The 10,610-nt window shown below is 38.2% G+C and overlaps 4 protein-coding genes across 5 annotated transcripts; 2 read left to right on the forward strand and 2 right to left on the reverse strand.

The window, feature by feature from the left end:
• Positions 1–1,963: 1,963 nt before the first annotated feature.
• On the forward strand, positions 1,964–3,832 carry LOC134227484 (uncharacterized). The gene is made up of 3 exons (XM_062709015.1): positions 1,964–2,315; positions 2,379–2,795; positions 3,794–3,832. The coding sequence occupies exons 1-3, from the start codon at positions 2,139–2,141 to the stop codon at positions 3,830–3,832; spliced, it is 633 nt and encodes a 210-aa protein (XP_062564999.1). The 5' UTR covers positions 1,964–2,138.
• On the reverse strand, positions 3,473–4,884 carry LOC134227485 (uncharacterized). Its single transcript, XM_062709016.1, has 3 exons — positions 4,781–4,884; positions 3,998–4,128; positions 3,473–3,937 (listed from the first exon to the last, which is right to left on the reverse strand). The coding sequence occupies exons 1-3, from the start codon at positions 4,864–4,866 to the stop codon at positions 3,636–3,638; spliced, it is 519 nt and encodes a 172-aa protein (XP_062565000.1). The 5' UTR covers positions 4,867–4,884; the 3' UTR covers positions 3,473–3,635.
• Positions 4,885–6,642: 1,758 nt separating this feature from the next.
• On the forward strand, positions 6,643–7,868 carry LOC134227483 (leucine-rich repeat-containing protein 28). Its single transcript, XM_062709014.1, has 3 exons — positions 6,643–7,102; positions 7,156–7,492; positions 7,565–7,868. Exons 1-3 carry the CDS (start codon positions 6,766–6,768, stop codon positions 7,866–7,868), a joined length of 978 nt encoding a protein of 325 aa, XP_062564998.1. The 5' UTR covers positions 6,643–6,765.
• Positions 7,869–7,923: 55 nt separating this feature from the next.
• LOC134227482 (alpha-amylase A-like) lies at positions 7,924–9,734 on the reverse strand. Of its 2 annotated transcripts, XM_062709013.1 has the most exons (3): positions 9,513–9,734; positions 8,147–9,451; positions 7,924–8,084 (listed from the first exon to the last, which is right to left on the reverse strand). In XM_062709013.1, exons 1-3 carry the CDS (start codon positions 9,711–9,713, stop codon positions 8,073–8,075), a joined length of 1,518 nt encoding a protein of 505 aa, XP_062564997.1. In that variant the 5' UTR covers positions 9,714–9,734; the 3' UTR covers positions 7,924–8,072. The 2 variants fall into 2 exon arrangements, with proteins under 2 accessions (XP_062564997.1, XP_062564996.1); XM_062709012.1 differs by having other exon boundaries at positions 7,924–9,451; positions 9,513–9,730.
• Between the last annotated feature and the right edge of the window lie 876 nt (positions 9,735–10,610).

A 10,610-nucleotide genomic window follows, 5' to 3' on the forward strand; every position in this document is an offset into this window, starting at 1 on the left:
GTTTTGGTTAATTATGTCGCTATACTAATGGAAATTGTGAAATAAAAATGATAGCTGACATAGTGTGGTTGTTATCCATTCATCTGATGTGCGAAAGCAGGTATGTTCATTCAGAAAATTCTTTTATTGGGCAAAAGAAAAACTCTAGTACAGCCAGCCTGCATAAATCAACGAAACATGGCTGCTAAAAAACCGAGTCAAATTGATTTTTCACGCAAGATTATTTCTTTTAATAGTTTAAGAAGTGTATAAATTTAGAGTTATGAAGCAGATATATGTTTGATACACTTTTCTAAAGAAGCAGTGGTTAATATCTCCCTACAAATCGGCGTATTATCGCTGAAATATTGATTAATTTGCGTGATGAGCCAATGCTACATCCAGGCCCAACATTACCGCCGGTTACCCTACCTAAAGGTTTGACGGTGTATACAAAAGATCGAGCAAACGATTTAATGATTTCTTACAAAAGGTGGGCGCAGGGTTCTTATATCAGGGTTCACTCACTTCGACAGTAGATGGGAGAGACTAGCGCGGGATGAAAAAGTCATTTTCAGTGCAAAACATAAACAAACTCGGTGGCTGCCCCATATAAAAATCCAAGATGGCTGAATCATGTAATTGGCATACTGCTACACCTGTTTGTATTCACCTTGGGTGGGCGTACAATACGCCATGAAAACGTTTCCTTCGTAATTCACAATTCTTGCATGGCTTCTCGGCTCTATCTCTGACATATCGCAAGTTGACCAGCGTTTTAGCGTTGCTCATGTACTCACTGTACAAAGTTGCTGGTGGACATGCATCGCATATCAATATAAAGATTATTCTCATTAATGTGAGCGAAAAATTTGAGAATGAGAACCAAAATCTAATTAAGCCTTCATCCACAAACTTCATCTGTTGTTTCTCTACGCAACTGTGGCTGAAAAAATCCGACTCGTGGGTGTTCTTATAGTTGCGGTACTGCGGTTTCTGCGCAATCTGCGTATTAAGCGCAACAAGCCATCTATTCCATCAATTTGTTGACCTGTCATTAAACGAAATAAAACCAAACAGATTTGAAATTCCCGCAAAATCGATAAAGCATCATTTAAATACCTTATCTTTTTCACGGCTTTGCACCAATAGCTGCGGTAGTGTTCCAAACAATGAAAACAATGGGATTCGCAACTATAGGAACCCAGATTAAAAAATATCGCAACTTTTGGGTCACTGCACCATTAATTGGAGGTACAATTTTAGGTAACAATGATGGATGCTGCTGCAATTAAAACACTTTTCGGATGAAATATAATTAACCATCTTTCATATGCACACTCGAGATAAGTGAAAAAGTTTGGACTTAAAATGAACCAACAAATAGTGGTGAAATATGTTTAGTTGGGTCTTTTACCTTAATTGACGATGGATCACAGAGGAGCGACATCTAATTTTTTTACTATGGATTTTGACAGGTTTGCCTGTTCGTTCTTTTTGGGTGATAAATTTATCCCCAGTGTCAAATTACCCCAATACTGATTTATTTTGCAATAGTATGTGCGCGAATTTTGAATGTTTTCGTTTTACAGGAGAATATGATGCAAAACGCCCATGCCATAATAATGCAACATGATACAATCATGATTTAATAGAGAAAAAGGAACAAACTATAAATTAAAACTATTTTACACTCGATTCCTGCTTTAAACTTAAGAATGTTCAACTTATTTGCTCATTTCTTCAGAATGCTACTTTCACAAGGTACTGTCTATGCTTTTGTTCGTTTTATATCATGTTCACCCTCGTAATTGTTTATGTTGAATTCGCAGTACACTCGTATTGGTGACTTAGAAAAGATGTGACAAAGATGGCGTAGCTTGTCATCCCCGTGATGGATCAGCTACCTCTGGCGCTACACTCAAACCAAACTGCTGATATATTCTATGTGCACAAAGCGCATAGATTATAAGATAGAGCAAGATTTTTCATTCTATGTGCGTCTAATACTAAAGACACACTGGTGGTACAAGTACCATGGTACAAATACCATGTAGTACATACGGTTTGTTGTACCAGCTTCGGGTGACACACTTGTACCAGCTTGGTACTTCTGATTCGTATACGGTTGTGTCAAAAATCAAAATAAACTACACAAAATGTCTTCACAAATTCTGAAAGTGGTTAGTGTAATCAATAAAAATAATCAACGTATACAATTATTGCAACGTAAAAAGCGGCTGTTGAAAGCATTAATGACAAATTTAATCCGTAAACAAAGGAATCTATGTTTATTACAAGAAAATAAAACAGTTGAACGAAGGGTTTGGACTTCCGTGAGTCTTTGTTTAGTATTGTTGAAAATAATCATTAATTATTTATTTTATACTGTATTTTAGGTTGAAAATTCATCGTATTGGGAAAATGATGTGCCCAATTTCTGCGAAAAAAAGTTCAAAAATACCTTTCGAGTGAGCAGGTCGACGTTCGATTTTCTTGTGGATAAGCTGCAAAATATTGCGAAAATGGATACGCTTTTGAGACCAGCCATTCCCTTAGCTAAAAGAATTGCTATAGCTCTGTATGCTCTAGGTTCTTCTGCGGAATACAGAACCATAGGTAGTTTATTTGGTGTAGGTAGAACGACTGTAGGCGAGTTGGTTCTTGTGGTTTCCCAGGAGATTGTTGTGAAATTGGGCTCGTGCTTCTTGAATGCCTATCCTCCGTCACATGAAAAAATCGAAGAAATTGTGTCTGGATTCGAGCAAATGGGTTTCCCTCAATGCTACGGTGCAGTAGATGGTTCGCACATAGAGGTAAAAGTTCCCAAATCCGAAGCAACTGACTACTACAATTTCAAAGGATGGCATTCAGTTATTCTCTTTGCCGCTGTGGATTACAAGTATCGATTTACATATATTAATGTCGGCGTGCCAGGTCGAAGTAACGACTCCACAATTTATGAAAACTCTTCGTTGAAGAAAGTACATGACTCTGATCCGCTCTTTCGAAAATTCTCCAAAATAATCGAGGGCGTTGAAGTTCCTGTATTATTAATAGGTGATTCTGCTTTCAAGCTGGCGCCAACACTAATGAAGCCATTCCCCTTCAGCAGTAATCAATCACCACATGAAAAAACATTCAATTATCACCTGTCAAAGTGTCGAAGAGTTGTTGAAAACGCATTTGGGCATCTCAAAGCTCGTTTTCGCAGGATCGGTAAAGGCTTGGAAGTGCATATTGACCATGTAAATCAAATAATAAAAGCATGCTGCATTTTGCATAACATTTGCAATGAGCGAAACGATCGGATTAGTAAAGCATGGATTCTCGAAATGCATCTATCAGCTGAAAAGCCTCAACCACATAGAAGCACATACTCTAAACAAGCGAATCCTTCTGGAACCGGAGTTCGTTTGGCAATAATGAAACATTTTGGTAAATCATTTTTTAATATAAGTTTTTCATTAACGTATATAAACTGTGAGTAGAGGTGCTCGACTATAGAAGAATATTGATGCTGTGGGTACTTTTGAGAGTATGTTGAATGCACATAAAAATTTATGAATTTGTTTACATTTAGCTCTCAGAAACTAGTTTATATACTAGGTTTTGCTAATGACAACAGCAACAAGATTCTTCTTTAGCTTACAATATTATATTTTATCAATCAACTTCTCCATCAATCGGTTGTTTTCTCGCAGCAGTTCTACCACCTCTTTGTCAACTTCCCTCGATTCCTTCATGAATTGAGCAAATCGGTCCGAATCTTTTTCTGCTAGCTCAAACATTTTTTGTTGTACGTTTCTTTTAGCAGTCACTGCACCAGAACCAGCGAATCGTGGACGCTTAGAAGTAGATTGCTCCGTTGCCGGATCTGCTGAATATGACGACGATGACGATTGCGATGCCTGAACGAGGTCCATGTCCTCTTCCAGAAACTCAATTTCGATTGATGCTACAATATTACAAAGAAAAGAATTATTTGTCATATTTTTTATTCTAATAAAGTACTTACAATCACAACTCTCTTCCATTAGCTCGACAACACGGTTTTGTTTAAAATTTGATAAAAATTCATGAAGAATGTTGAAATAATTCCATGTCGAAGGAGATCCACCAGATTTTCCCATCTGGTTTACTTCAATCCTGTAATAAGATATGAATAAATTTTTCATTACAACACTGCGTTACATATTAAATTCGTTCAGTTCAATCAATTAGTGTAAACTGCTCAGGTATAATCATATACTAATGTCTAAATACATATAGGAAATGAGGATAGAAAATGTAATACAGCTTCTTCATTATAGCACATTATAGCCCAACATATTCAAAGTAAACAAAATAGTTTATGCAGAGAACACACAATCAATAAGCCTTCTGTTCCTGAACCAATACTTATTAGACACCAAGTTAGATACTACTTAATATTCCGGAATTCATTGTGACACAACAGCTTGAAAGAGCAGGTGCGATCGCGTCATTCGATGGGACACATCAGGCAATTTAACATTTTGACTCATTACTCTTATTCCCAGGGAAGTTGAGATAATTTCCAACTCTAAAATTTCCTAGATGGGACCGGACATCGAACAAAACTTCAGCATGGATTTGCTTGATAGTTGCGCATCTTATTTCTAAAATAGGAATGCCGTGGATTTGTCACGAAATATCTACCACCATCTACTATAACTTTCGATTGGGTACAGATAACGTATAAATGAGAAACTACATCAACCCGATAATTTATTGTTCGGAAGTTATTACAAAACAAGAAATAAATTATCAAAGATCTTACCTGTATCTTTTTGTTAAATTATTGATTCGAGTGCGCAGCTCATCTGTTGTGAGAACAACATCCAGCTCTTTGAGTTGATCGCACATTCTCTGGTAAACATGCGAGTTTTTCACGTTCGATCGCAACGCTGAGATATTTTCACGCCAGATATCAATAACTTTAAATATTTCTCTTTTTCCAGGCGTTGCATTGATTTTTGGATCCGGTTTTGAATCCATTTTCAAACAAAGCTGCTTCCTTGGCGAACTTTTGCAGTGAAGATTTCAAACAAGAATATAAACAATAACAATCGAAAACTGACAGCCACTACAAAAAAAACCGTTCCATGGTATACCACCGGTATATACCCTAGTATATAATTGTACCATGGTACTCACGTTGTACCAGCATGGTACAAGGTGACACACTAGTGGTACAACTTGTACCATGGTACGAATACCACCAGTGTGTCATTAGTATAATAGAACATATGAATTGTATTTATAAAATATATTATGCATAAAATAGATTTGAAGTGTACCAAAATAAAAAACATGAGCACCCCTAAGAATTTCGAGTGTCACAAAACAAACAGTTTTAGGCGCGAACGATACAGCCGTGAAGAATATTAATGTACTTCTATAAAATTGGAATAGCGGAATACTATCATACTATATGGTAAAACTACTAGAGGTATTTAATTATATTACTGTGTCTTGTTATTATTTACATCTCTTATTCAACTTCCCGTAATTGGATTCCAGGTAGAATCATAGTACCGGCTTCGGAATACACTCATCAAGCCCAAGGGAAAATTCGGCGGAAACCTTGCGATAGTCTGATAGACCAGTACATTGGAAGGATCAATCATTCCTGCCACCGTATCCACCAGCAGGATGGGATTCTATTTCGAGTCGTGAAGCCTTCTATAAAACGATTGGTTTCTTATGAAGCCATGAGAGGACTATCGTACGGATCATCCGTGCCGTCGAGGAGGGACATTGGAAAAATCAAGATAATTTTAATGAAATAATATGAATAAAATAACACTATCCAAATGTCTATTGTCAGCATGATTGAGTAATTCATTTGCTTTTCATATTAATTCCATCATCCCGTTATCTGTTCCTAATCCGAATAAAGCAAGCCCATTACAGTTTTATTTCCATTACTTTCATAAATATTATCCATTTGAGCTTCTTCATATAAGCCAAAAAGCTGCAGAATTTATCTTGACGGTATAGAGAATATTTCATTACCGTTGCACATACTTTTCATGTATGAAAGTAACTGGTCATATTCTAAGTGCAGGGCATATATACGTAATGTGCGTTTTTATTTGAGTGTACTTAGTCTAGAATGTCCAGCGTATGAGAGAGTGAATTATAAAAAAAAAACATTATACCTAATAAAGTAAAAAAGTACGTTCGCTAATGCTTTGAATTATTAGTTATATGCAAGTACTCATACTTGTATAATTTGCACGAGAAACTTCATAAGACCATTTCGAAAAATAGCGAAATGTTCATAAAACATATGAAAAGCGACCTCGCCATTCTGACGCCAAGGCTATTGCTGAATGTTAAATAATACAACGTTGCATGAACTTGACATTCACGTGAACTCTTCCAACTAAGAAACAGCTGACATATTTAATCCCACTTATTCATTCGATCGAATAGCAGTGCAAAGCAAAGCTGTGGGAGTTAAAAATTCTAAAAATATGAATTACTCTCCGTCAAAAAAATCAGACGCTATACAACCACCCGTAACTAACCTTTCCCGCGTTGCTTGTTGACTTTGTTCTTGAACTAGATTGAGGATAGAGACAAGCGCGCGCATCTTTACGAACCTTTACGAACATATGGCGAACAACCACCCCGAAGATCGTTGTGTGCCAAATTCAAACTGAACTCTTCATTGAATTGTATAACCCACATAGTTATTTTGTTTGCGGATCACTGTTTATCGGTTATCGATCGCGGTGGATTGAAAAGATTCAAATCATGAATGGTGGAGTGCTGCACTGGAGTTATCGCGACTTCAGGCAGATGCCGGAAGAACTACGCACTTGCAGCGATCAGGTTCAGGAGGTGTACCTCAAGGAAAACTTCATTCCCTCCATACCGGCGTGGTTCTGCGACGAAATGTGTAGTTTGAAATTTGTTTGTCTCGCGGGCAATTTGATTACAGTAGTACCAGAGCAAATATCGCAATTAAAACATCTGGAATCACTAAACTTGTCGCAAAACTCGATTGAAGTACTGCCGAAAAGTATAGGAAAATTACGTAACATGTACAGCTTGAAAATGGGCGAAAACAAACTGACTCGATTACCCAAAGGTAGGCTGGACATTATTTAACAACATTTTCAATGAAATTATTTTTTATTGCAGAAATTGGTGATTTGAAAAACTTAGAGACTCTAGAGTTGTCCAAAAATAGGCTTACCGAAATTCCCATTGAATTGGCGGACTGTTCTAAACTCAAAGATTTAATTCTGGATGACAACTATTTATTGTGCCGCATTCCGACAAAAGTGTTTTTGATGCCTCAATTGAATTTCGTTTCGGCCGAAAGATGTAACTTGGTGTTGTTACCCTTTATGTTAAACACGTCTATCTTGGAGCATGTGAGGGTTTTCAATAACTACACACTTTCACACTATCCCATTATTCTTGAGAAGTTTATGCAACCCACTTACGACGTATTCACTGCCGTCGAACCAAAAAGGTAACTGCGTGATAAGATGAACTGATTGGAATATCGAACATTGAAATAAAACCCAACGATTGCATTCCTTAGAATTCCAAATAATTGCTACTACCAGAGGGTGAGCTGTAACGCTGTGACTCATAATCTGATCTTTCCTATCGAGTTGACAAACATTCTTGATCGCCGGATATTCCACCCAACTCCGAATTCACTGGTTGAAATGTGTTTGCGAAAATGCAACTCTACTAAACTGATTGATGCAGTTCGACTGAATAACTGGCTTCCGCTTGGTTTGAGTCGAATGCTTCGGAACGGCCCTTTGGCAATTTGTGGCAGCGTTCCCTGCTCCAAGGCAGTATTTGGTGAATGTTTCCTTGGATTGGTAAAAAGGTAAGATTAAGTTGAGTCGACAAGACTCATTCAAAACTTTCTATTAGTCACAACCAATATGAATAAGACATTTTTTTGTATTTCAACAATCCAGGCGAAAACAAAGTCGTTTAGTTGTACTGAGTATATTATTCTGTTCTAAATTGTGTGCCGATTTGTGGTTTCAATATAACTGTGACATCTACGAAGAACTGAACTGGGCACTGGTCTAAATGCGAGACTGAAAAGAAAAATGGAATAAAAAATTATATCATCATGATGCGTGGTCAAATCGAATCTTACCCCAATATGGAAAGCCAAAACACCATCTTCGCCATCATGAGGAACGTAGATAGAAGCACGACCATCAGCAAGCACCGTAACAGATTTACCTGTGCAAGAGTTTCCCACTTTATCACCGGAAATAACGTCGCAATAGATTCCAGCCGGTAGCCCAGTTTGCAGTATTTCGAGCATGTCCGCCTGATTTTGATTGTTGAAAGCCACAAAACCACAGTTGCCACGAGAAAATGCGATCTTGTTTTCACCGTTAGACCACCAGTTTGCTACAGGAGTTCCCCAGCAAACATTCTTGAAGTTAATCATGTTAGCAATTTGGCGCCAACGGTGTTCACAAACCCATCCGTTTCCACATGTTCCGTCTGGATTGATCGAAGGAGAAATGATATTTCCGTTGGCATCCTGTGGTGGTCCTTGATCTCTATCATCGAAGTAGAACGAGCTCATGATACGCAGTTGTCCGAATGGATAAGAAGCAGCAAAGGCAGTCGCCATTTTATACGCCTTGGGCGATTTGTGAGTCAAGGCGTGATCACGTTGGTTATCATGATTATCTACAAAAACAAGCGCATCTCTTGAAGACAGAAGGCCCCATTCTTCCCCAAAGTTTTGCAGCCACACGAGTAGATCACCACCAGTAAAAGCACGTCCAACGTAGAAAGAATACTGAAATTCTGTTACTGTTCCAAGATGGATGTACTCATATTTCCGAATAGGCTCATGAGCTCCACCATCGATCACTTCTTGCATCAAAAATGCACGTGATCCAGCAGAAAATCCAAAACTGGTGTCCAGATTTTTTAGACGATTGAATATCACCTCCATGTCTTGTGGGTACATGTGCTTGGCAGCATCCACTCGGAATCCCGCTACTCCAAGATCAATTAAATGATTTAAAAACTCGACCACTTTTTCACGTACCCATTCTCTGCTTTGATCCAGATCTGGTAATTCCAACAGTTCACAATTTCGCACCTGCCAAGCATTGCCCCAGTCGGTAATTTCACAAGATGGATTAAAATCGACTATCGAGAATGGAACGGCGGGGTAATCACGTGCTGCGGAATTAGCGATAGCACCGGCAGTACCCGTTCCTATGGTACCATCGTTGGGATCCCTGGACATATGATTGATGATGATATCAACATACAAGCGAACTCCTACAGCGTTGCACCTGCGAGACATATCCAGAAAGTCTTGCTCGTTACCTGAACGGGTCGTGAGTTTATAAGATACCGGCTGATATCTTTCCCACCATGGACGATTATTTCCAATTTGAACAATCACATTCTCATTAACTGGTGAAAGCTATAAAAACTTTTCGATGAAATAAAGTTATACCATCAATAGAATTTTATTTTTATTTTACCTGTATACCTCCGTAACCTCGTGGTCCTAAAAACCTCTCACACTCAAGAGCGATATCGGAGAATTTCCACTCGAAGAGGTGCACAATACCACTGTGTCCGTTCCAGAAATGCGGATCATGTTGGGTTTGTACGTTGGACACTACTGACAGGATTCCCAAGGTAAGGTAAAGCAGAGGAAAGCTCATCGTCCTAACTGTCATTACATTGGTAATGTTGAAAAGTTCTACCGGCATGAAAACAATCTTAAACATCGTTTATATAGGCGAATGTTATCATTAAAAATTGGTGGAATGATAAAGGAAACATCTTGCTTAGATAAGCAATAATTTATAAGGTAGGCTTAGAGAATGAACATTTGATTGCGCATGTCACATAGTGCTGTTGTATGTCTAATCATTAGAAAATTTCAGCAAATTAATGTTGATGAACTGATTTTGTTTATTTATTTATTTATTTATTTATGGTGTACATCAACAGTTTGTTCGTAATCATAATGATGATTTAAAACTAGTATGGTCACTACTATAATAACTTAACAAAACAGTAAAATCTCAACGAAAAATAAAATGGTCATGGGACTTAAATACACTTATCTAGCATATGCGCGTCAGCTACTACGACGAAAAACATTTACAAAACTACGGCGAAGCGCATCTCTTTTCAAGTGGTAGTCAAATACTGATGCCACCCTATTAAAAACTCTCTGTAGCCCGTTCAGTGCGTTGCCCAAACCATAGTTGATGCGGCGAAGGAGAAGTCTCAACATTATGCTATTCCGCAATGGCCGATGTTGTATTTGTTAATCACTAATGTTAATGCAGAATGTCTGGACAATCGATCCTTCCTTGTATAATATCAGCGACGGTCAATGCTCTGCTTAAGTCCCTCCTAACTAGGGAGGCGAAATGGATCTCTCCATGGTAGTTTGCGCAATGCAAAACGAACAAAGCGGCGTTGTATTGATTCGATGCGCTCCGATCCGTTGTTGTAGTAAGGACACTAGACCGCCGAGCAGTATTCCAACGTCGACCGGACGAGAGTGCAGTAGAGTGCCTTCAAGCAATGTGAAATTTTTCGTCACCCTGAACACAAAGCCA

Source organism: Armigeres subalbatus, chromosome 3 (assembly GCF_024139115.2).
Source record: "Armigeres subalbatus isolate Guangzhou_Male chromosome 3, GZ_Asu_2, whole genome shotgun sequence".
NCBI lineage: Eukaryota > Metazoa > Arthropoda > Insecta > Diptera > Culicidae > Armigeres > Armigeres subalbatus.

Bases quoted from the DNA above. Each gene is read 5' to 3' on its own strand.
- LOC134227485 (XM_062709016.1), bottom strand. From the start codon at position 4,866: ATGTGCGATCAACTCAAAGAGCTGGATGTTGTTCTCACAACAGATGAG. The intron at 4,129-4,780 runs GTAAGATCTTTG...ATCTTATTACAG, and splicing joins AATTTAACAAAAAGATACAG to GATTGAAGTAAACCAGATGG. The intron at 3,938-3,997 runs GTAAGTACTTTA...GTAATATTGTAG, and splicing joins AATGGAAGAGAGTTGTGATT to CATCAATCGAAATTGAGTTT.
- LOC134227482 (XM_062709012.1), bottom strand. From the start codon at position 9,713: ATGACAGTTAGGACGATGAGCTTTCCTCTGCTTTACCTTACCTTGGGA. The intron at 9,452-9,512 runs GTAAAATAAAAA...AAGTTTTTATAG, and splicing joins GAGGTTACGGAGGTATACAG to CTTTCACCAGTTAATGAGAA.
- LOC134227484 (XM_062709015.1), top strand. From the start codon at position 2,139: ATGTCTTCACAAATTCTGAAAGTGGTTAGTGTAATCAATAAAAATAAT. The intron at 2,316-2,378 runs GTGAGTCTTTGT...ACTGTATTTTAG, and splicing joins AACGAAGGGTTTGGACTTCC to GTTGAAAATTCATCGTATTG. The intron at 2,796-3,793 runs GTAAAAGTTCCC...CGTTTCTTTTAG, and splicing joins TAGATGGTTCGCACATAGAG to CAGTCACTGCACCAGAACCA.
- LOC134227483 (XM_062709014.1), top strand. From the start codon at position 6,766: ATGAATGGTGGAGTGCTGCACTGGAGTTATCGCGACTTCAGGCAGATG. The intron at 7,103-7,155 runs GTAGGCTGGACA...TTTTTATTGCAG, and splicing joins ACTGACTCGATTACCCAAAG to AAATTGGTGATTTGAAAAAC. The intron at 7,493-7,564 runs GTAACTGCGTGA...TGCATTCCTTAG, and splicing joins ACTGCCGTCGAACCAAAAAG to AATTCCAAATAATTGCTACT.